Genomic DNA, 25,646 nt, shown 5'->3' with positions numbered 1-25,646 from the left:
AGAAGCTGCTCACCCATTGCTTCTGATTATCAACTTTTACTGTGGACATGTTAATTTATGGTTATACTCTTAAATTTTTTTATTTTTTATTTTTTTAAAAATAGAAAAAGACTCAAACGGACTATAAATTATTATTATTATTTTTTATGAGAAATGTAGACAAACAAAAAATAAAAATTAATTGAAAAAGTTATTTCACAGCTTATTTAACAAACACTATTCAGCAACTTAAATCTATAATCCAACAGCTACACCAAACAGACTAACAACTTCTGATTAAAGTCATAATCTATAATCTGTTAAGGTATAATCTATAAGCTGTTTTAATAGCTACACCAAACGGAGCCTTTATATATTAATTCTTTATTCTTCTTCCTATATTTTATAAAGAGAAAACGCAGAATAATTTATAAAAAAATTACACATCAATAATAAATTTTAGAAATATTAATAATTAAAACTTCATCTATATTTGAGATGTGTTATATAAGTATACTTTTTATCATTTTATTTTTTTAAGTAATATCACCTCTTCATTTTTTTATATATTTTATCATAAAAATTAAAAATTTGACTTACGTTGATAATTTCAAACAAATAATATTTAAAAAATCATTGAATTGTAATCCTTCAAAGAAGGAAAAGAAAAAAAAAAAAAAAATTGGCGGGAAGCCCTCACTTTAGAGACATATATAAACCGATCCCCAAAATCGAAACCCCAATTCGGATTTTGAACCCCAGTTTGAAGAGAGATGTATGCGAACCAGTTCGAAGGCAGCGCCGCCTTCTCCGGCGGCGGTTTCATGCCCTCTCAGGCCACTCAGACCGCCGATCCTTTCTTCTCTACCTCCAAAGTAATACCCAATCTTACTTGTTTGGTTGCCGAGAAAATCGGAGGGAAACAGAGAAAATAAAAGAAATTTCTTTTTACAAGTTTCTGTTACTGTTACTTTTGCTTCGCTTTTCTAAATCCTAGGGTTCAAATATTATAGTCTCGTTCATTTTTCGTATGATTCTCAGGTACAACATATAATTAGGGTTTTGGTCTTGTATTGGTTTTGCAGAATCGAGATTCCCAGCCATTGCTTCCTTTAACGGTGAAGCAAATAAGCGAAGCTTTTCAGTCCAGCGATGACAAATCGAATTTCCTAATTGATGGTGTCGATGTGAACAATGTAAAGTTTGAGTCTTCTTCTTCTTTTTCTTTCTAAAATAAATTTATACTCAAATTTTGAGTTTCAATTGTGTTTAGGTTAAATTGGTGGGGATGGTTTTCAACAAAACGGAAAGGGTTACTGATATTTTCTTTGTGTTAGACGATGGCACAGGACGCATTGATTGCAATAGATGGTGAGCTCTCTCACTCTTAATTGAGATACTATTTGCGTATACTGTGTCAATTTTTACCGGATTCAAGCTGAAATTGCATGCCCAATTTGCAAATATTTTGTTAATTTTGCGTGCTAAAGTGACATATCTGTGTATTTTCAGGGTAAATGAAGCTGTGGACACGAAAGAAGTAGAGGGAATATCGTGAGTTTACTATTGTTGTTGCATATAGCTTTAGGGCCTGTGTGGACACCCCTTGAATTTGAAAGGTCTTCATTTGTAATGTCTATAATTAAGATGGTGAAATGATTCTTACTGAAGATATATTGAAAGTTGGAAATGTACAGTAATGGTGGGTGAATGAGAACTGTTTTTTTTTTTGGGGGGAAATAAACTGCTTGCCTTGACTCATTTATTCTTAACATAAATAGAAATCCTCTCCTTGAATTAAGGAAGAGATTAATCAAAATTAAAAGGATACCTCATCACTAAGGCTGTGTTTGGAGTATGAATTTAGATAGGGATTTGGAAACAGAAAGAGAAAAGTTGCATGAAATGTAGGTAAAATGTAGTTATATTTCATTAACATTTCACTTACACTTTCGTTTTCTTTTTCCAAATCACTGTCCAAATCCATCCTCCAAACATAGCCCAAGGGAACCCAAATCTCCTTGCAATTCTGTTGCTACTACTAGGAATATTATTCAAAATCAAACAGAGATCATAGAATAAATTACAAATCCTGGAGGGAGAAATAGTGTCAGCTGCAAAATTGCTTGGATTGGGGTTGAGCTTAGTTAGGCACATTGCTCCCGTTTCAAACCCAAACTTGTTCTTGAGGATGAACTTTGAAAAAGCACAATAACATTCAAGCTGGTCCTTAATATTTTTCTCACCTTAATTTTAAAATTTTGATATTTATACCTTATTTTACATTTTACTTTATCTTTTAATTTGATATTTAGGGATGGAATGTATGTTCGGGTTCATGGACACTTGAAAGGCTTTCAGGGCAAAAGACATTTAGTGGCCTTCTCTATCAGGTAAAGTTTTCTACATGCTTAATCATTTTGATAATTGCAATATAATTTAATTAGGTAAAATTTCTTTGGGTAAAATATACCCTTCTCCATCGGGCATTGGATGTGTATCATTATTCTTTTCATTGATGAGTAGTTGTAGTTTAGAGAGTTTGGGGCCAATTTATTCATTAAAGCGTGTTAGGAAATTCATTTTCCATGAATTTCCAATTCTTTATTGTTCATTCATGAAATCATAATAACGTCTGGCTGTATTACTCACCTTTCTTTAAATCCTATTGGGATTGTAAATGTAGGCAGAAGCAGATAGTGTCATGTAATCTGCTCTTGGGAGGGATTCATCTCAAGCCAAAAAAAAAACACACTTGCTATTTTCTGTCTCCCCATTATTGGAAGGAGTTTAACTTCCATGGTGTCTCTGGTTACAGCTTTAAAGAATAAATCTTTTTGGCAATGGATCGTGTATTAGTAGCAATTTTCTAGTATTATGTTTAAGTGTGTACAAGTTATTGGGAAAACCTTCCATGTTTTGTTGCTTTTCTCGTGGGCTCAATTGGGTGCTGTCTAGGTTTCCTAAACAATCTTGATTTGGGCCCTCAATTGCAAAGAATTGTTTGTCAAGTTTAGAGGTTGATCAGAAAAATTTAGCTCCTTTAATTATCTGCTATGAAGTATGGATACTTTGACAAACATGGCATACCCGTACCGGGTACTTACCGACGTGTTGTACTTCATATGATATTTTTACATACGTACCGGGTACACGAAATACGTACCAATATATATTCTTTTTAATTTTTGACGTACATAAACATACCTAGTATATACCTGAGCCGTACTATACCTCAATTCCTTTCACTGAACTTCTTTTTTATTTTTACTTTTATGCCTAGCATGATTTTAAAATTAAGCTATGGTTTGTATGTTATTTAATATATGACGTTTAATTTTTGTTTATATCTTTACTTTGGGTATTAAATATTAATTGCAGGTTGGATTTTAATAAATTAAACCATATCAATTTTTGTATTATTCTAAATTAAAAATAAATATTTTTTTTACAAATGTACCAAGCCATACCTGCACTCTACATTTTTTGATTTTACGATATCGACGTACTTGTAGCATATCAGTACTCGTACGTATACCCGTGCTTCATAGGTTATCTGGAAGGTTATCTGGAAAAGTAAATTGCTGTTGGCAACTTGTTATTTAATAATACTGTACACTTAAATTGCTCTAGTAGACAGTGAAACCAAAAAATGATGGCAGGAAGATGGAAAAACAGAAAAAGAATGTCAAGAAATACCACACTAATAGTACTGCTAAGTATCTGGTACCAAGTGTGGCTGCTTGTATTACTATAACTGTTACGGCCCCAAACCCACACTAAGTGGATTAGCCGGGAATGGCAGGCCGATAGCAACAAGCTATGAAAGGTCTACCTGCACTAAATGGGAAATGCACTTCTAAAATTAAGAAATTCTTTATTGTTTAGTGGAAGCATATTGTAACAAAATCCTTGTAATATAGTAAACTCATCAGTGCAAGTTCTTAAATTGGAATTTTTATAGTTTACATACAAAATATTTGTATTTGTAGCACAAGTTTGGTCATTGTATAAAAAGCTTTACATGTGCATAATCTCATAAAAGTCTCCAACAGGACCAAATGTCTCATAAAAGTACAACTAACGCATAAGAGCCTTCCAGGTTCATTAAAAATTCTTCTTAGCCATGTGCACGTAAACACATACAGAACACTTGAGCACCTTCTAAGCCTTATCACCAGAAATCATGTAATGGAATAGGGATGAACTAACATGACCAAACTTTTCATAAAAGTACACCTAATTCATAAGTCTCCCTAGGTTCATAGAAAAGTCTTCTTAGCCATGTGCACATTAACAGATACAGAACACTTGATCACCTTCTAAGCCGTATCACCTGAAATCATGTAATGGAATAGGGATGAACTAACAAGACCAGTCAATACCAAAGCCATTCATTTGTCATGAAATATCTCAACATACAGGGTTATCAAAAGATTTGAACCTATGTAGCACGGACACGTCTCCTAAGGCAACGTTTGGGTGTCGGACACGTGTCGGACATGGACACGTGTCGGACACGGACACACGTCGGACACGCGGTGGACACGTGTCCGACACTCTACCCAACGTGTCCCTTTTTTTTTTGAATTTTTGCAACCGGACACTCGTTTGGACACTGTTGGACATGCTATGGACACGTTATGGACAGAGAGGGAGAGAAACCCTAACCTGTTGCACAGAGAGAGAGAGAGAGAGAGAGAGGGTGAAGAACCTGTTGAAATGGAGCCCTAGATCAGGTATGTTCTTCGATTCTTCAAATCTCTTCTTCGATCTTCTTCTTTTCTTTTGTTTTTCTTCATTTTTCTTCTTCTTTCTTCATTTCGTCTGCGTCGTCTGTGTCGTCTTCCTCGTCTGTGTCGTCTTTATCGTCTTCCTCGTCTGTGTCGTCTTTATCGTCTTCCTCGTCTGTGTCGTCTCCCTCTCTGCTCTCTCTCTCTCTCTCTCTCTCTCGCTATGGTGTTTCGGTGCCCTGGTTTGACCATCGATCGCTGTATACATTATATACTAATAATATATGCATATATATATATATATATATATTTATATACTAATAATAATAGTATATATATTATATACTGGATATATATTCAAACATCTTTTTTTTCTTTTTTTTTTCTTTACCTTTTTTCTATTTTTTAGATATTATCATTTGTTTAAATAAATTATTTTTATTTATAAGAAAATTTTAATTTGTGAATAATATTTGATATTAAAATAAATAAATAATATTTATATTTTTTAATTTTACTTATAATAACTAAATAAAATTATATATATTGAACGTGTCCCTATCGTGTCGTGTCCCCTATTTTTTGAAAATTTACGTTTTCTCGTGTCGGTGTCGTGTCCGTGTCCGTGCATCATAGATTTGAACCAAACCATATACTTGTATCAAAATTGAGTGTTTAACAATAAGCTTGTCAATGCTTTGGAATTATATTACATTGTACGGAGAGTACCATATAAAAAGTATCATGTAATGCCCATCCAAATGGAACTATACATATAGAACAACTGGGACAATATCTGGCACCTGTACATTTAAGCCACATTAGTGGCACATATAGACGTCTTGGTTATTGGGCTACTAGCTTGCTTATTCTCTGCCCTGGTAGCTGGGACTAATCCATGAATGGCATGTATATGGATTCAAAACTTGATAAAATGATAACCCCAAGGGGTTGGCCTGATGGCAAGGCCTTGGGTTTTGGGGGTGTGCTCCCTCAAAGGTTCAGGGATCGAAACCTTTTAGGTGCTAACAATTCCTTGGAGTTATCGGAGTTGAGGAAAACTCTTGAATTAACTGTGGTGCACTTGGAGAAAACTTCTTGCCGAAGGCTTGTGCACCCTTGGGGATTAGTCGAGTTTTGATCCAGACACCCTAATGCCAATCAAAATTTGATAAAATGATTCTACATTAAGATAACACATGAATTTGTCATAAGACAACTACACAATTTAATTTGTTATTATTCTCTCTACCTTTGTTATTCGAATTGTACGATTCGATTCGATTTAGTAGGTAATCGATTCGAATAGGTTGTGTGAATTGCAAATAGCTATGAATTGTAGGTGAATCAGTGAACTGAATCGATGAATCGTGAATCGATTTGATTTGCTAAAATCAATGTTTTTTTTATTTATTATTTATTGTTGGAAAAGGGTTCACACAACTTTTTTAAGGATTATTATATGCCATCTTTTGACTTTCTCCCTCCCTATTTACTCTCAAATACTCAAACCTTAGTAAAAAAAAAAAATGAACTCTCTCTATAATATTCTAGGTTTACATATTCAAATTTATCTAAGTACTTGCATTTACAAAATGAATTTTTTAAAGGTATGAAGTGAGATTTTAACTCCGCCGGGGTTGTTAACAACTCCGCCGGTCCCAAGCCCGGGTTAAGGAGGAGGGTTGTGTGTTAGGTAGCCGACAGCCAACACGTAAAAAAAAGCCGCTCGGATCCCTTATGAAAATGAATCCTACTTTGAATCGTTTAAATGCTAGGTCGTTCCCCTCAAGTGACGCGTTGCGCCTGCCTCCGGGTGTTTCGAAAAGTGAGCAAGGGGCGCCGCATCGACGCCTGGGTGCGGTGAAAAATGGGCAAAGGTTTCCGCGTTTATCTGGACGAGCGCGGGTAAAGAAGCTAGTCCAAGACTATAGGTTTAGGATAGCCACTTGGAACATAGGAACCTTAACTGGTAAGACGATGGAATTGGTAGATGTTATGATTAGGAGGAGAGTTAGTATAGCTTGCATACAAGAAACTAAGTGGACGGGAGAGAAAGCTAGGGAAATTGAGGATACTGGTTTTAAACTTTATTATAGTGGTAAGGATAGACGCAGGAATGGGGTAGGAATCATAATTGCCAAGGGTCTTGTGGAAAGTGTGGTGGCGGTCATTAGGAAAGGAGATAGGATTATGCTAGTTAAATTAGTTATTGGAGGGAATATAGTGAACATTATTAGCGCTTATGCCCCTCAAGTAGGGTTAGATGATCAGACTAAGAGGGATTTTTGGGAGCACATGGATGAGATCTTACAGGAGATACCCATAGGAGAGAACCTGGTTATAGGTGGAGATTTTAATGGCCATGTGGGCATAGATAAAGTAGGTTATGAAATGGTGCATGGTGGATACGGTTTTGGTGACAAAAATGAGGCTGGAGAGAGAATCTTAGATTTTGCGTTGGCTTCTAACCTGGTGGTGGCCAATACTATGTATAAGAAGAGGGAGGAGCATTTGATAACCTTTAAGAGTGGATTAGTTAAGAGCCAAATAGATTATTTCTTAGTGAGAAAAGTAGACTGCCTAAAATGCAATGATTGTAAGGTGATTCCTGGAGAGAGTCTGGTCTCTCAACATAGGATTTTGATACTAGATTTATGTTTTAGAGGGCAATACCAAGCTAGGAAGGATGGTGGGCGTCGTAGGACGAGATGGTGGGACTTAAAAGGGGATAAACTAGAAATATTTAAGAATCGAATGGATAAGGAAGGTACTTGGGATTTAGAAGGTGATGCTAACACTATGTGGAATTCGATGGCCAATTGTATGAGGAGAATCTCAAGGGAAGTGCTTGGAGAGTCGAAAGGAACGGGACCCAGCTCTAGGGAAACTTGGTGGTGGAGGGAAGAGGTCCAAGCGGTAGTTAAGGCAAAAAAAGAGTGCTTTAAAAAGTGGCAGAAGGATAGAACTGAGGAAAACCTTAAGAGCTATAGATTGGCTAATAAGGAGGTCAAGAAAGTAGTGAGAGAGATTAAGTTGAAAGTTTATGATGACCTATACACTAGACTAGATAGTAAGGAGGGAGAGAAGAGGGTATACCAACTTGCTAAGATACGGGAGAGGAAAACAAGAGATTTTAATCAAGTAAAGTGCATCAAGAGTGAGGATTCTAAGGTATTGGTGAAGGACGATGAGATTAAGGAAAGATGGAAGAATTATTTTGAGAAACTGTTAAATGAGGAACATGGAAGTACGACAATAGGGGAAGAAATAATCAGTAATACGATAAACCAAGACTATAGGTTCTATCGCAGGATTAGAAATTTTGAAGTGGAGATTGCACTTAAGAAGATGAAATCAAATAAGGCTTTAGGACCTGATGATATCCCTATTGAAGCTTGGAAGTGTTTGGGTAAAAAGGGAGTTGCTTGGTTGACTAGGTTGTTTAGCAAAATTTTGTTGACTAGGAACATGCCAGATGAGTGGAGGAAGAGTATTTTAGTACCAATCTATAAGAATAAAGGTGATGTCCAGAATTGTAACAACTATAGAGGAATTAAGCTAATGTGTCATATAATGAAAGTGTGGGAGAGGGTGATGGAACATCGATTGCGAGACATAACAGAGGTGTCAGAGAATCAATTTGGGTTTATGCCTGGTAGGTCAACAATGGAAGCGATCTATCTTTTGAGGAGAGTAATAGAAAAGTATAAAGAAAAGAAAAGAGACATTCATATGGTGTTTATCGACCTTGAGAAAGCATATGACAGAGTGCCCCGAGATATAATATGGTGGGCGTTAGAGAAGAAAGGGGTGACAAAAGGCTACATTGACGTGATTAGGGACATGTATGAAGGGGTGGTGACCACTATTAGATCGCCAGCTGGAGAAACAAATGAATTTCCTATCACTGTAGGGTTACACCAAGGATCTACCTTAAGTCCTTATCTTTTTGCTTTAGTTATGGACGAGTTGACGATAAATATTCAGGATGACGTGCCATGGTGTATGCTTTTTGCAGACGATATTGTGTTAGTGGATGAGACTAGAGAAGGAGTTAACACAAAGTTGGAGATCTGGAGAAAAGCTCTTGAATCTAAAGGGTTTCGAATAAGCAGAACTAAGACAGAGTACATGGAGTGTAAATTTAGTAACAGTAACAATGAAAGCAGAGGAGAAGTGAAGATTGAGAACCAAGAACTGCCTAAGAGTGAACATTTTCGTTATTTAGGGTCGATTATCACAACAGCGGGAGAGATTGATGCAGATGTGGCCCATAGGATTAAGGCGGGATGGTGTAAGTGGAGAAGTGCGTCTGGGGTATTGTGCGATAAACGAATACCCACTAGACTAAAAGGTAAGTTTTATAGAACGGCTATTAGACCAGCTATGTTGTATGGGACGGAGTGTTGGGCAACTAAGAAACAACATGTAGATAAGATGAGTGTGGCTGAGATGAGGATGCTAAGGTGGATGTGTGGTAAGACTAGACAGGACAGGATTAGGAATGAGTGTATTCGGGAATGGGTAGGAGTAGCACCGATAGAAGATAAGTTGAGAGAGAATCGTTTGAGATGGTTTGGTCATATTCAACGGAGACCAACAGAGGCAGTAGTGAAGAGATGCGATGCTGTAACGGTAGATAGAAGTGTTAGGGGACGGGGTAGGCCTAGATTAACGTTGACTAGCGTTATAAATAGAGATATGAATCTACTTAATTTGACTAATGAAATGACCTTTGATAGGGCCGCGTGGAGAAGAAGGATTCATGTAGCCGACCCCATTTGATGGGACTTAAGGCTTCGTTTGGTTTGGTTATGAAGTGAGATTTTTGAAAAAGTTTGAAGATTTTGGTATTTAACCTTGTAAAAAGTTAAAAATATTATTATTGAGTTATTGTTATTTGGAAATTGAAAGTTTGTCTTTGTTTTCTTTCTTTATTAAGAACGGTTGATAAGAAATAGTATCTAAAAGGGAAAATGTGAAGTGCTAAACATGGGAATCAATGTTAACTTCTTATACAGATCACATGATCATCATTTAAAACAATATTTTTATTGATTTAAATCTAAATATTTCATAATTATTACATATATTTAATATTTAAGTGTGTAGATATATTTTCTATGTAATTAAAAAAAGGTGACCGAATCTTTACTATTCACGATTCGATTCGATTCACGATTTGGCACAATACCATTTTGATTCACGATTTGAATCCCGATTTGACAACTATGCTCTCTACATATCTATCTCTTGTCCATAGAGTAATATTAGTCCACAATATGGTCATTAGGTCTTCCTTATAGTCAAATTGTACTTATAATGTCTAAATATTTCCATTAGGGTCCTACTTAGAACTCTCAAGTTTACAATCGAAAAAGAAGTGAAACTTTGAGTAGTGTTCAGCACTTGATTCCTGAATTCAGTGCTTGATCCCTAAATTTATTGCTTGATCTAGCACTTGTTCCCTCATGAAGCCTTCAAATCTACTTTGAGGAACAGTGGGCAAGGCCTTATCCCTCCTCAATTCTCAACAACTACCCAAATTAATACTTTCTTACAAAACCAAACATCACATATTCTTCCTCATACAAAAAAGACACAACTCAAGGTAGTGTTTGGTAGAGTTTTCTAAATATGATTTGAGAATTGAATTGTATTTTGAGTTTGTGAGTTTTGGAATTATAATTTGAGTATGAAAAATTTGTTTGATTATGAGTTTTGAAAAGAGTTTTGAATTGAGTTTTGAGTTGACTGTAGAATTGAGTTTTGAATGTTTGATGTGATATGTGAAATAAGAAAATTTGTTTGGTTATGGGTTTTGGAAATAGTTTTCAAAACTTATTTCAAATTGTTATAACTCATAACCAAACATACTACTCAATACTCTATTGAAAATTCTGATAAAAACTCATAAGCAAACTCTTTTTAAAATTCAATGAAAAAGTTAATTATTAAAAAAAAATTACATTAATCATTTTTTTTAATTGAAAAAATTACAAAGGAAATTATTATTTTTATAATTGAAATAAATATTCAATTACTGATGTCAAACAAATTTTGATTTGGGTATTTGGTTTGAATTATTTTTCTTTTCATATTTTTCAGATAAAATACTTTTTTATTTTTAATAATTATTGGCACAAATAATTTGTTGTTTATTGTTTTGTTATGTTCAAATAAATGGCCAAAAAATATTAACAAATTGTTGAAATTGATGTATAGAGAAATAGAGAATTGTATTATTGATTGATGTATTTATTGAATGTTACAATGATTCCTATATATAGAAGAGTAGGTGGTAGTAGGTGGTAGATGGAGTAGGTAAAGTGGAGGTGGTAGGTGGAGTAGGTGAAGTGGAGGTGGTAGTGGTGTAGTGGGTTATGTTTAGTGGAATAGGTGAGGTGGTAGTGGTGTAGTGGGTTAGGTTTAGTGGGTAAAGTAGGTGATAGGTTTTAACAGCCCCCCGCAAACTCAAGGGGGATAGGAACTAACCAACTTGAGTTTGGAGAGAGTAACAAAACAAGAAAATACATAAAACTAAAAGAGGATAGGAGACACTGTATGGTCGTGTCAGACCATTGGTGAAGACACTGGATGGTGGTGTCATAACGTTGTAGAGGACACTGTATGGGGGTGTCATAACGTTGTAGAGGACACTGTATGGTGGTGTCATAACGGTGTAGAGGACACTGGATGGCGGTGTCAGACCGATGTAGAAGACAGTTTATGGGGTCATGTCGGACCGTTGTAGCAGACAATGTTGTGACAGTTGTTGTGACAGTTTACAGAGTCTTGCTGGACCCTTGTAGAAACTAACCGGAATCAATGTCGGGACAGTTTACAGAGTCTTGTCGGACCCATAAAGGAGCTAACCGGAATCAATGTCGGGACAGTTTACAGAGTCTTGTCGGACCCTTAAAAAGTCGCACCCTCAAAAGGTGTGCCCAATCTATCAAAAGGCGTGCCATCAAAAGGCGTGCCCAATCCATAAAAAGGCGTGCCAGATATGATGGCGAGGCACGTGAGTGCCTTGGCTGGCGCGCCTGTTTGTCGTCTGGCGTCAAGTGGCCCGCGATACGCGTGGCTGCCTCGGCTATTTAACCAAGACGGAGGCTGAGGCTGAGGCTGAGGCAGAAGCTGAGACAAAAAAACTGAGAGAAACCTCTGAAAAATTCTTCCTTTGCTGAGAGAGAAACTCTGTAATACGCTGTAACACTCTGTTGCCCAGAAAATGGCTTCGTCTTCCCGTGGGCTGCTCACTCTCTTTCCCGACCTCAATGAGTCAACAAGAGAGAGAACTGGTGCGGTGGCCAGTGAACCTCAACCAAACACCTCTGTGTTTGCTCCGTTGAACTTTCCGATGCGGTCGGTGGAGCAAAAAATGGCGGTGCAAACTGATATTGAGGCCAATCAGTATACTCTGAAGTCATGTGTGGAAACCATGACTGCGGTCACAAACTTGTCGCACCGGCTGCAGAGCAGGACAAATGAGGTGCAACAGTTAAACTCCCAGCTGGCTCTGCTCCAACGCATGTATAAGGATGCGCGAGCAGAGATAAGTGTGCTAAAGGCAGAAAACAAGGAGCTGAAGCGGAAGGCCACCGTGATGTTCCGATTCGGAGGTCCGCCATATGCTGCAGTGGAGGAGCAGGGAATAGTGATCGTGCCCAGTGGAGTGGGAAACACGGAGGCAACACCGTCAAGGGCCGCCCAGGACAGAGGCAAGAAGAAAAGACCGGCGAAATAGGCGAAAAAGTGAGGTCGGTGGGTGGCCGTCGGCAGAAAAGAAAACAAATCTTTGGGTGTTGTGTTTGGGTTTTTTTTTTTTTTTTTTTTGTGTAAAATTGTGATCGGGGTTGATCCCTGAGATGAATAAAAATATGGTTTGGTGTGCAAAGTTATATTATTATTTTTATTTTTATTTTTATTTTTTTTTTGTGAAAAATGGAACATAAAAAAAAAGATAAGATAAATAAATAAAAAATTCTATTTTGTGGTGAGGGAGTCGGTGAGGGAGGTGCAAAAGGTGATAATAAAGAAAGAGTGTGATGATGGATATGGGTATAGATGTAATAAAGGAATGAAAAGAAAGAAATAAATAAAGAAAGAAAAGAAGAAAAGAAAATGGGTTTGTGCAAAAGTAGACGGAGTCTGTGCAATATATTATAAGAAACATATATATATATATATAGATATATATTAAAATAAAAGAAAGTTGAGTGGGTTGATTAAAAAAAAAGATTATGGGTGTGAAAGTGGAAAATAAAGAAAAGAAAAGAAAGAACAGCGTGTGACTTTGTTGTTTGAGAGAGAGAGACCGTGGGTTTGGTCTCACCAAAAATCAGAACGATAGAGAGAGCCCCCCTGTTTGGTTTTCTCTTTTCTTCTTTATGCTCCTTAAGAGACACATCCAACGCACAGATGGAAAGACCTAACAAAGGCCATGCGGGCATTATTTTGCGAGTAGCTGCCAATCTTATACCAAATACAGACGCAAAGAGGAAGGTGGATCCAAACGCAAGGGCATCCCCTATTTCCTTCATCTCTGATGCTTGCATAAGAAAGTAAGCTGCAGCCATTAGAGATCCACCAGTAAGGCCTCCTAGAAGCGATCCTTTGCTTCCTGTTCTTGTATAGGCAAAAAAACCACCAACAAGGAGAAGCACTTCGTAGGCTGCAGAGGTAGCAGGGGCAAGGTCTCCGCCCAGTTGAGTGTTGCATCGATGAAAGGGACCACTAGTAGTACAAGTGGACTCAGAATTTCTGTTGAAGAGGAGGCATTGTCTTTGTCTTCCCCTGAAGCTAAAGCTAGGGCTTGTGGAAGAAATGCCCGAAAATCTCCTTCTTCTTCCTGTACTTCCTCTCAGATCGAGAATCGACGACAATGGAAATATCGGAGGCGTATTTGTAGCTGCAGCTGGTATTACTATTAGACACACACAGCGACACTGACAGGATGCCATCGCCCCCTTCAATTGACGGCGGCGCAACCTCCCTCCTCAACCAGGTACCAAATGCTGAACCCAACCAAGTCAGAAAAAGCAAAATACAGTGTGCTGTCTGTGGTTTGTGCACTCAGCAGGTTGAAGAAAGGAAATTTCAAGGTACGTGTAGAAAATTTTAGCAGACTAGGTTGAGGTCCGGCGGACGGCTAAGGTGAGGTTGCCGCCCGCCGGTGAAGCGAAAATATTAGGTTCTAAACCTGCTCTGATACCATGTTGAAATTGATGTATAGAGAAATAAAGAATTGTATTATTGATTGATGTATTTATTGAATGTTACAATGATTCCTATATATAGAAGAGTAGGTGGTAGTAGGTGGTAGATGGAGTAGGTAAAGTGGAGGTGGTAGGTGGAGTAGGTGAAGTGGAGGTGGTAGTGGTGTAGTGGGTTAGGTTTAGTGGAGTAGGTGAGGTGGTAGTGGTGTAGTGGGTTAGGTTTAGTGGGTAAAGTAGGTGATAGGTTTTAACACAAATGATATAGGAGTGAAAAAAAAATTCAAATATCATTTTTGTAACATTTACTCAATTTATCTCACACAATTCAATTTTATTTGATTTATTAATTTTTGCACAGTGCCCGCCATTGATGAAACTCATCTTCATTGATGAAGATGAGTCCGAGGCTTGGTGAAGCTTTACGAAGTGAGCTGATCAACATTCATTACCATTATGCAAAACAACCAAACCCATGCACATGTTCAACCACCTCCATTATTGATAGATGAATCTTACAACCGTCCACCACCTACACCTACTGTCAAGAATTTCTTCAACTGAAATTGAGTCTATAAGAAAGCCTATACCAAAGCCATTTTGAAGACAAACACAGAGGAAAAATCGTTTAAAAATTCAGTGAGTTGTAAATTACAAGGCTTTCACATTTGAAGGTTGGCGAGGAGAAGCCAACAGAGCCATCATAGATCAGCCAAACAAATCACTCACAGAACCCCACTGCCATCGGTCAACTGGTAGGTCAATCGGTGAGTTATCCGGCCGGTCAACCAGTTTCAGTTCAGTTCAAGCCTCAGTTGAAGCTTCTTCCATTCCGTTTCCCTATTGCTTTCATTTTCACTCCATTTCCTTACTTCTCACATTAGAAATTTCCTACCTCCAAAACCCACCATTCACACTGTAATCATGCCTAGAATAAAAAGAGCGAGATCTGAACATGGTGAAACCTCTAATTCGAGGCCACCATGCCAACAACAACAACAATGGAAGGAGATTGAACCGTATTTAGCCTGAGAAAAATTAATTTGGGGATGAATTTAGGGATGAAGGTGCAAATCAATGATATATATATATATATATATATAACCCATACATAATTTCCAAATGAATTTATGGATAGGAAGGGGGTTCACAGGCATGGTAACGATTTGAAGCTCACAGTTCAGTTCAAAGAGAGAAGACGAGACCCGTGAAGAATCTTGAGCTTTGATCTTCAGTTTTTATTTTCTTTGCACGTGAAGCTTTTCAGAAATGGCGAAGACTGAAGAGAGAGAATATGTGCGTTTGGAAGCTTTTTACAGTGGAGATTGAACAGAGGGAGAAATGTGCCAAACGGGAATTCGAATATCATTTTGAACTCTGTGGTAGAATTGTATTTTCAAATCTGTATCTAAACGTCTAGTACAAATAGGAGGGTGGAAATATAGTTCGCGAGCCTTACCAAACACAGCCCAAATCTTTTTTCTTTTTTCTTTTTCTTCCCGTCAATTCTTCTCTTACAATTCATGTTAATAGGGTTCTTTTCCAATTGAAGTGAAGAAATCAAGTATTAGATACTGATTATTGCCATGAATTTCAAGCTCAAACTAGTCTTCCCTCGATTTCTTCTTTCTTCCTTTTCTTTTCTCACTTATTCTCTAGAAAAACAAGAATTCCAGCACAAGCGCATCCTTTTTCTCCTTTTTGTTTATTTGTATTTTTCGTGAATATACATAATACGAAACAAGAATATATTGAGCCATATGGCAAGCACACACACTTCGTATAGAATTAACCACGTGTCTTCCTCCTCAATCCACCATTGACTATCTTCTTTAATTAATCTAGATCATTAGCTTAATTAATTATATTTAATTAATCATGGTTAGGTTTGACTAATCAGTCTTACCTGGCTATTTGATTGTGTTTACCTTAATTAATCACACTAAACCTTGACCAATCATGATTAGTTTCCACATAAGGTTTGAGAATACAATAGTCATTAATCCAAGTCGATTAAGCAATAATTATCTTGATTAGCCATTTAAGCAAGCATCATTAAGTATCCCTAGCTAAATGTATCTACTTAAGTACACAAGTGACATAGTCTCAGACCACATTTTCATACTCACACTCATAACTTATTTCAACATAACGGATGATGCACCAGTATAAGTCATAAAAGTAGAAGACATTCTAAGTTATTTGCATCTAATAGCATGAGGTATTTCCATACCATGAACATATTTCATTTAAGAATTATGACATATTCCTAGTTAACCCAAGCTCAATTTAAGTTTCAAACAACATTCATCCAAAAGTAATTGGGTAGGGCCTATGAAGCACAGGTACGGGTACGAGTACTGGTACTGGTACGATATGGTAAAATTAAAAAAAAATAGGGTATGGGTACGGCTTGGGCTTGGTACGCTTGTAAAAAAATATTTATTTTTAATTTAGAGTAATGCAAAAAATAATTAAATGGTTTAATTTGTTAAGGTCCAACCTATAATTAACATTTAATGTCAAAAGGAAAAGTATAAATCAAAATTAAATATCAATATATTAAATAACTTACAAACCATAGTTTAATTTTAAAATCATGCTAAGTATAAAACAAAAACTGAAAAAGAAATCTAGTGAAATGAGTTTTATCTCTGTAGTAGAAGGAAAATATTGTTTCAACTGAGGTACGGTACGGCTTGGATATATACTAGGTACGTCTGGGTACGTTAAAAATTAAGAAGAAAAAACTTGGGTACGTGTTTCGTGTACCTGGTACGTATGCAGAAGTACCATACGAGGTACGGTACTGTAAAAAATTCAATGTATAAAGAGAAATAGAGAAATGTATTATTGATTGATGTATTGTTGTCTATTTATTACAATGATTCATGATTCCTATATATAGAAGAGGGTGAGTGTGTAGTAGGTAAGGAGTAGGTGAAGTGGAGGTGGTAGTGGTGTAGTGGGTTAGGTTTAGTGGAGTAGGTGAGGTGGTAGTGGTGTAGTGGGTTAGGTTTAGTGGAGTAGGTTTAAGTGGGTGAAGTAGGTGATAGGTTTTAATAGCCCCCCGCAAACTCAAGGGGGATAGGAACTAGCCAACTTGAGTTTGGAGAGAGTAACAAAACAAGAAAAGACATAAAAATAAAAGAGGATAGGAGACACTGTATGGTCGTGTCAGACCATTGGTGAAGACACTGGATGGTGGTGTCATAACGTTGTAGAGGACACTGTATGGTGGTGTCATAACGGTGTAGAGGACACTGGATGGCGGTGTCAGACTGATGTAGAAGACAGTTTATGGGGTCATGTCGGACCGTTGTAGCAGACAATGTTGTGACAGTTTACAGAGTCTTGCTGGACCCTTGTAGAAACTAACCGGAATCAATGTCGGGACAGTTTACAGAGTCTTGTCGGATCCATAAAGGAGCTAACCGGAATCAATGTCGGGACAGTTTACAGAGTCTTGTCGGACCCGTGTAGAAACTAACCGGAATCAATGTCGGGACAGTTTACAGAGTCTTGTCGGACCCTTGTAGAAACTAACCGAAATCAATGTCGGGACAGTTTACAGAGTCTTGTCGGACCCCTAAAAAGCCGTACCCTCAAAAGGTGTGCCCAATCTATCAAAAGGCGTGCCATCAAAAGGCGTGCCCAATCCATAAAAAGGCGTGCCATCAAAAGGCGAGCCCAAGTCATAAAAAGGTGTGCCGGACATGATGGCGAGGCACGTGAGTGCCTTGGCTGGCGCGCCCGTTTGTCGTCTGGCGTCAAGTGGCGCGCGATACGCGTGGCTGCCTCGGCTATTTAACCAAGGTTGATGCTGAGGCTGAGGCAGACAAAAAACTTCTGAAAATCCTCTGAAAAAACTCTTCCTTTGCTGAGAGAGAAACTCTGGAATACTCTGTAACCAACCCGTCTCTGAAACATGGCCTCTTCTTCCCGTCCAGCTACCCAGAACATGGCCTCCTCTTCCCGTGGTCTGCTCACGCTCTTTCCAGAATTGAACGAGTCCACAAGAGAAATAACTGGTGCGGTGGCTAGTGAATCTCAACCAAACACCTCTGGTTTTGCTCCGTTGAACTTTCCGATGCGGTCGGTGGAGCAAAAAATGGCGGTGCAAACTGATATTGAGGCCAATCAGTATACTCTGAAGTCATGTGTGGAAACCATGACTGCGGTCACAAACCTGTCGCACTGGCTGCAGAGTAGGACAAATGAGTGCAGCAGTTAAACGCCCAACTGGCTCTGCTCCAGCGCATGTATAAGGATGCGCGAGCAGAGATAAGTGTGCTAAAGGCGGAAAACAAGGAGCTGAAGCGGAAGGCCACCGTGATGTTCCGATTTGGAGGGCCGCCATATGCTGCTGTGGAGGAGCAGGGAGTAGTGATCGTGCCCGGAGTAGTGGGAAACACGGAGGCAACACCGTCAAGGGCCGTCCAGGACGGAGGCAAAAAAAAGAGACCGGCGGCAAAGTAGAGAAGAAATAAGAAAAAAAAATCCTTTGGTTGTTGTGATGGTGGTCTTTGCTCTTTTTTTTTTTTTTTTTTTTTTTTTTTTTTTTTTTTAAGTGTGATCGGGGTTGATCCCTGAGATGAATAAAAGAAGGTAAGGTTTGGTGTGCAAATCTTTATCACACGGATTTGTGAAAAAACAGTAATGGTGTTTGGAATGTTTTTTTTTTATTTTTTTAATTTTTTTATTTTAAGAATAATAATAATAATAATAATAATAATAATATAAAGATAGGTGATAAAAAAAAAAAGAATAGTGGTGGATATGATTAAAGGGGATCTGGCGGATAGGAAAAAGTTTTGATTATAAAATGCATGTGGGAGACCACGGGAAGTGAGGTAGAGAGAGAGACCTTGCACTACCACTACCTTCTCTCAGCGCAATCCAGATCTGTGCTCTCTCTAGATAGATATGGAGATCGTCGTCGTGGCCATCGTCGCTTTGCTCTTAACTTGCTGTGTATCGCAAGTGAGATCGGATGGATCTGATCACAGGTACAAACTTGGAGGTCTGGTTCCTCTTTACGCCAACACGGTCGGTCCCTTTCACAATCCAAGTGAAACAGACCACTATTTTGATCTCCCTTTCTGTCGAAGGAAGAAGTTGCTCAGTTCCGAAATGCTGTCTCAAAGGACTACTACTTTGAAATGTACTATGATGATTTGCCCTTCTGGGTTCATGGATTAAAAGGAGGTCCAGTGGAATTGCAGCCGTTGGTGGTAGCACCGAGGGGTGGAGGACTCGCCGTTGAAATTGACGATGGCCTTGAAGCGCGGCGCGTGGTCTGGACCTTCCCTTATGCAGGTGTAGGAAGGAAGGTTGAACCAGCTTCAAGGTTCTGGTTTCATTTCGATCGAAGCTAGAAGAATCGCGAACTCGAGAGCCTTTTTTTTTTTTTTTTTTTTTTTAACCGCGGCTGTACATTGGATTGCTGCAAGAACACTATGTCAGGCAAGGAGGAAGATGTCAGAGAGCATGAAGGTGTGGATGAAGATGTCCCAGAGGACTCTGAAAAGGCCATGCCATCACCCCAACAAGAGGAGGAAGCTTGTTAAGAGCAAGTATGGAGGAATAATGCCCAAGAAACCACCACTTATTTCTAAGGACCATGAACGTGCTTACTTTGACTCTGCTGATTGGGCTCTGGGGAAGCAAGGTGGAGAGAAGCCCAAAGGACCACTCAAGGCACTTCAACCTAAACTGCAGCGACGGGTTAAGGTCAACAGTGGTGGTGGACTCGAACAAATTTCAAGGTATGTGTAGAAAATTCTTAGCGGATTAGATTGAGGTCCGGCGGGCGGCTAAGGTGAGGTTGCCGCCCGCCGGGGAAGCGAAAATACTAGGTTCTAAACCTGCTCTGATACCATGTAAAAAATTCAATGTATAAAGAGAAATAGAGAAATGTATTATTGATTGATGTATTGTTGTCTATTTATTACAATGATTCATGATTCCTATATATAGAAGAGGGTGAGTGTGTAGTAGGTAAGGAGTAGGTGAAGTGGAGGTGGTAGTGGTGTAGTGGGTTAGGTTTAGTGGAGTAGGTGAGGTGGTAGTGGTGTAGTGGGTTAGGTTTAGTGGAGTAGGTTTAAGTGGGTGAAGTAGGTGATAGGTTTTAATAGGTACGCCAGTAAGTACTCGGTACGGGTACGACATATTTTTCGAAGTACCCATGCTTCATAGGGTAGGGCAAAGTTAAGGCAATTTCAAGTAGATCACTACAACAATTACGCTAGTTAGACAATTTCATGCTAAAATTCAAGACTTCAAAGTAGTATCATATAATCTTATCAAGTAAAGAATATGGCTTGGTTGAACAAATGCACTCAAATGCAAGAATAACATAAATGCAGTGTAAAGTGATTTCTAGGTTATGACAATAACAGATGCCATTTACAGGTTCAACTACTTTTTGTATAGTGAGATTTATCTTGTAGAACTTTTAGTTGAACTTTTAGATGATGCTTTTAGGTTCAAGCAATAATTTTTTTTGTCATCAATTCTTATGAGGATTTTCGGAGTTTATTTGTCAGAATCTTAGGGTTCATGATTGATGCTAATTTATGGGTGAATTTATTTTGAACTATTTAGAATTCGATTTTCACTTTTTTTCCCCCCTTCTGATGATTGTGTTTGTGTAACTAACTAACAAAGATATTACTAATTTCTTCTCTTTCGCTTTACCTTTATTTGACTTCAGTAACCTAGTGCAACTAACAATAACTTAATTTTCATACCATACGGATTAGAGTTACTTTCTACGTAGCTTGATGATATGGATTCATAAATAACGAAATTGGACAGGAATTTAGGTGTATGTGATGTGTTGTATATTTAACCTCACTCTTAAAGTTTTTTTTTTTTTTTTTTAAATAATAATTACGTAATTAATTAATTAATTTATTTATCTTTAGTCATTGGTTTTCTTAGTAGAGTTATTGAAGTGGTATATTCCATTGTTGCAAGTTTGTCTGCAATGGAGGCTTTGACACTGCCATATTCTTACAAATAGAAAAGGATAATGGATTATGTTTTTATGTGCACATTCTTCTTCTGTGTCAAGATATTAAATCTTTATCTTGGCTGTGCTTTTCAGGCCTCTGACTGACTATAATGAGATTCCATACCACTTTGTTGAGTGTATGTATGTCCATTCGTACAACACCAAATTACAGGTATGGATCTAACTGTTTCAAATTTGCCAACTCAAATTTGAAATGCTGTTATGCATTGATGTGAATTATTTTATATATGGTCTACTTTGTATTCATGATGGATTTTGTATTTATCTTGATAGAAACAACACGGTGGTGCCTCTACTGTCAATATGACAAGTTCAGCAGTTAGCACCCCTTCAAAGGGATATCAAGCTGCCCCGCCGAATCAAGTAAGCTAATCAATATTGGGAATCCAATATTCTGTGAACTTGTAGTTGATATTTATACTGTTCCTATATATTTTATGCTTTTCAGTATGTTGGCAATTATGGCATAGATGGACTCAAGGGCATTGATCAAGTAGTCATGGACTATCTGCAGCAACCTGCATGCCTGTGAGTTACTATCCTTTTCCCGTACAGCTAGTCTTTGTCCTTCGCTTGTAAATAATTGTTGTGCATATCATTCAAGCAGACATACAATGAAGAAAAACAGTTAATGTGAATGCTTTGTGAAGTGTTCTAGAAGGGCGAGTTTTCTGGTATGCAAAGTAAAATGTGTTGTTAATGCATCAAGTTTTTGATTTTTAGGCAACACTCTTACAGTTTGCACAGCACAATCTAAGGTGCATGCTTCAAGTGTGCCTTGTATGCCTTTGCTCATAAGCATATGAGTATGCATGTAGAGAGCTTGTCTTGAGTTATTAAACTTAGTCTAATACATGGTTTTAAAAAAATAAATAAAAAAACCCTCTTTTGTAACTGAAGTTTAGAATGTTGGTTTCACATTCGATGAGGGCAAGCTTCCTTCTCTTCAATGAAATGTTTGACGTTTTCAGTGGAAAGTCTTTACACCTTTAGATTTAATTTTAGAATTTTTTTACCTTGTGTTGAGCATTCACATTTTAACACTTTGCTAGTGTGCGGAATCTGAGGTGACTTTTGTGGATTGATCTCGTTGTTTCACATTACCATCTTATGCTACAATTTTTATTAAGGTAATTGTCCTTGTGTGGCATAAATGCTCCTCCCTTCTTGAGATAGATCATTACACAATATGTAGAGGTAACTTATTATGTTGCCAAATATAGTTCAAGTTCAATCGACTGCCTAGATTGGCTACATCATCCTTTATGATCTGTTTGGTATGATATGATTGATGTAAAAAGGGAAGGTAGAAGGGATAGATAATGTGAACCGAAGAAAAGAAAGTCCATTTTCTGCTATTGTGGTTGAAAAGGAAGAAAAGATTTAATGGATTTTGTTAAACTTGACCAGTAATTTGTTTTACATAACACGAAGTAAGTAAAACATCAAAAACAAAGGAAAGCGCTTTCTCTCATTCTTTCTGCCCAAAAATTCTTTCAGCCCACTTTTGGGCAGAAAGAATTTGGTTGACATAGAGTGATAGTGCTCCTCTTTCTTCCCTTTCCTGCCCTTTTCCTTTTTCCTAAAACATGGAGATATCTTTTATGCCCTTTGCCCTTTTCCCCTTCTATTGCTCCTATTCTTCTCTCCTACCAAACATACCAACAATAAGGCTAATATATGAAGACAAAGTTTCCCTAAGGATAGTACCTAAATCTCCTTTCGTTCGCTTGAGGATGAAGGAAAGGATGAAGAGTTGGGGTTCTATGTGTCATTATAGAAAAAAGAAATCATATATTTGGAAGGAAAAAAGTTTCGAAAGAGAAGAAAGCCCTTTCTCTAATACTTTTGGCTCACTTTTGGGAGGAAAGGATTTCGTTTGGCTTGGAGGGATAGTGCTTCTCTCCTTTCTTCCTTTTCTTGCTCCACTCCTTTCTTCTAGAATGGAGACTATCCATTCCACCCCTTTCTTTTTCCCCCTTCCCTCCTACCATACAGACCATGGGTGAGGCTAACACATTTGAGGAGATGTGGGAGGCGAGGTTCTTGATGGAAGCATCTAATTGGTTCCTGATACCTAGGCCATGTTTGGTGTAGTAGCTTTTAATAAAGTGCTTTTTAATTAAGAGTTTTGTAGAGAAGAGGTTGTAAAGAGGTTTGGTATTGTTTGGAGATTGTGGCATGGGAAAAACTTTTACTTCCTGTTTTTGGCCAAGGCTAAAGAATCTCAGTTCCTCTTTCCTGTTAAAACACCTCTATTGTTGTTTCGCTGATAAGCGCACTTGGGTAATAAATCACTAAAAGGTCAAACCAATTTAAAGTGGTATCCAAATACACAATAAAACACTTCTGACCACCATAAAAGCTCCTTCAGCTCAAAGCATTCCAGCATATTTACTGATTGCTTCTCCATTTTATTTTATATTCAATTTTAGAATTTTGGAACCTATATCCACAGCCAATTTAGCTACGTACAGCCTCATACACAGCCTTATAAATGGAGGATAGGCTTTTGAGGTGGCAGTAGTAGTAGCCAAAGTGATTGTGGCAATAGGAATTCTCTTTCAAAAGATGGATTTTGGGTTTATCCATATGATTCAGTGAACTGGTCTACTTGATTAGGGCTTCATTTCGTGTAAAAAAAGGAATACAATATATGTGCATGAATCATTCTGTATTCTGTTTGTTGTAGTCAACACGTGGTCTTTATGTTATGTTCCTCAATGATTCATCTGTTTCTCAATCTTGTGTTGATGATTCATTCTTTACTATTTCTATCATGGAGTTAGATTGTTGCTGTTAACCCTTGAAATCTTCCACTGTTTCAGTACACGGGAAAAGGGGGTGCACGTGACTGAAATTTCCCAACAATTAAACATGCCGGTGGACAAAATCACGTATCTCTCTCTCTCTCTCTCTCTCTCTGTCATATATGCAAATGTTTATTTGAATGCAGTTTTTATGTTTTCATTTGTTCCCCCAACCCACTAATTTCTTTGGGAATTTGACAGAATATCGATCAAGGCTCTGGAAGAGGAAGGGCTGGTTTACTCGACAATTGATGAATATCACTTCAAGTCCACTGGCAATGGTTAATAATATCTTGCACATCTACATAGTGAAACCAGACTTGAAAATAGCTCTTTGAAGTTCTAATTAGATTATGCTTTTAGATCTTTCCATTTTTCTGTCATATATTAAATATGTAGATGTTCAGAATCTTTTGTTTACTTCTAGTATGAGGCGATCATGTTTACATTATATGTTAATAGACATATGCTTAAGCAATTAAATGAGATGGTTACGATAATATAATAAAACAATCATATAATGAGTATTGCTTGGCCTATAAGATATATATATATATATATATAGGACGTGATGTGCATGGTATGTTTGGATAAGGGCAGGCCCAACCCTTGATGATGAGGGTTAAGGAAAAATCTCAATAGGAGGTTTTCATTTTATTTTATTATTTTTATATTTTATATTTTTTCATAATTATTTTGCTTTTTAAGAAAATTGTGATCCTTGTGTCTAAACTGCTTAAAAATTTAACAAATCAATAAAACTTGAAAAGTGAATTGTGAATCTTAAGTTATTTTTGTCAATAAAAATTTATTGTAACTTGAGTTATTTTATTATGGGCTTTCCTTTGAGTATTTATTTATTTATTTTAATATTCAATATCTCATTTGATATATACTTTATATGACATTAATCACATCATTTGATGGGTCTCACATAATACTAATATTAGAATTAATTACTCACAGGTCATATTATAAAGATTTGTGCATCATTAAGTTCACGTACAGATAAAAAATTCCTAATAGTTTTGCGACGATTTTATGAATCTGTTGCTAATAATTGATAATTAGTAATTTTTTAATTTTATTTTTAAAATCTGACACTAAAAAATAATAATTAATGACTTTTTATGACGATTTTTTCAAACTGTCCCTAAAAATGATACTTTCTATGAAAACGCCACTAAGAATATAAAAAAAAATAGAATTTTGTGTTAATTAAAAGTGAACAAGAATTTTTGATACACCAAAAGTTAAGAGGACTTATTGGTGCACTTATCTTACTAATATGACTTTTCAATCAATTTCCCTCAATATTAATAGTTTTAAAATAAAAGGTGAAATTCATTATACGAATAATGTCATGTAAAATGTCACATTAACTGGTACTAAAATATAGTTATCATATGATTGTTTTCTTCTTCTTTTTTTTTTTTTTTTTTTGGTTTGTTTTTTCGCCTTAATTCTTATGGGTTAATAGTTTTACAGAGGCTTGAAAGCAACCGCCTTCCTTGCCTTATAGTTGAGTTGGCATGTATTTGGCTTTCTCACCTTATTGTTAAGGTGCAAAAATGTACTAGAAGAAATGCACAATTTTTTATTTTTAATTTAGGGGAGTGAAAGGAATCTAATTTTATTTTAAAGAAGTCTAAATGTACAATTTTGAAATTGAGAGGAGTAAAGTAATATTTAATAATAATTAAAAAGGTGCCCCTGAATTAAACCTAAATATTTATAATTAATGGTATAAACAATTTTGTGCGTTCTCAATTATGAAATATGTTAAAGTGTATAAATGTGTTCATTGTAATATTATTGTTTATTGAATGATTAGAAATAACAAGACTGATTGTGTCAATGCAGT

At 37.0% G+C, this 25,646-nt stretch overlaps 1 protein-coding gene across 2 annotated transcripts; it reads left to right on the top strand.

Annotated features, from left to right (window-relative positions):
* The first annotated feature begins 632 nt into the window (after positions 1–632).
* LOC114271059 (replication protein A 32 kDa subunit A) lies at positions 633–24,298 on the top strand. Of its 2 annotated transcripts, none has more exons than XM_028212677.2 (10): positions 633–854; positions 1,065–1,175; positions 1,253–1,350; positions 1,492–1,533; positions 2,295–2,372; positions 21,045–21,123; positions 21,246–21,335; positions 21,421–21,500; positions 23,801–23,869; positions 23,984–24,298. In XM_028212677.2, the coding sequence occupies exons 1-10, from the start codon at positions 753–755 to the stop codon at positions 24,066–24,068; spliced, it is 834 nt and encodes a 277-aa protein (XP_028068478.2). In that variant the 5' UTR covers positions 633–752; the 3' UTR covers positions 24,069–24,298. The 2 variants fall into 2 exon arrangements, with proteins under 2 accessions (XP_028068478.2, XP_028068477.2); XM_028212676.2 differs by having other exon boundaries at positions 669–854; positions 23,762–23,869.
* Positions 24,299–25,646: the final 1,348 nt, after the last annotated feature.

This window comes from Camellia sinensis, chromosome 4 (genome assembly GCF_055761805.1).
Source record: "Camellia sinensis isolate YWXY chromosome 4, ASM5576180v1, whole genome shotgun sequence".
Taxonomy (NCBI): Eukaryota; Viridiplantae; Streptophyta; class Magnoliopsida; order Ericales; family Theaceae; genus Camellia; species Camellia sinensis.
This window is presented reverse-complemented; position numbering and strand designations above follow the sequence as displayed.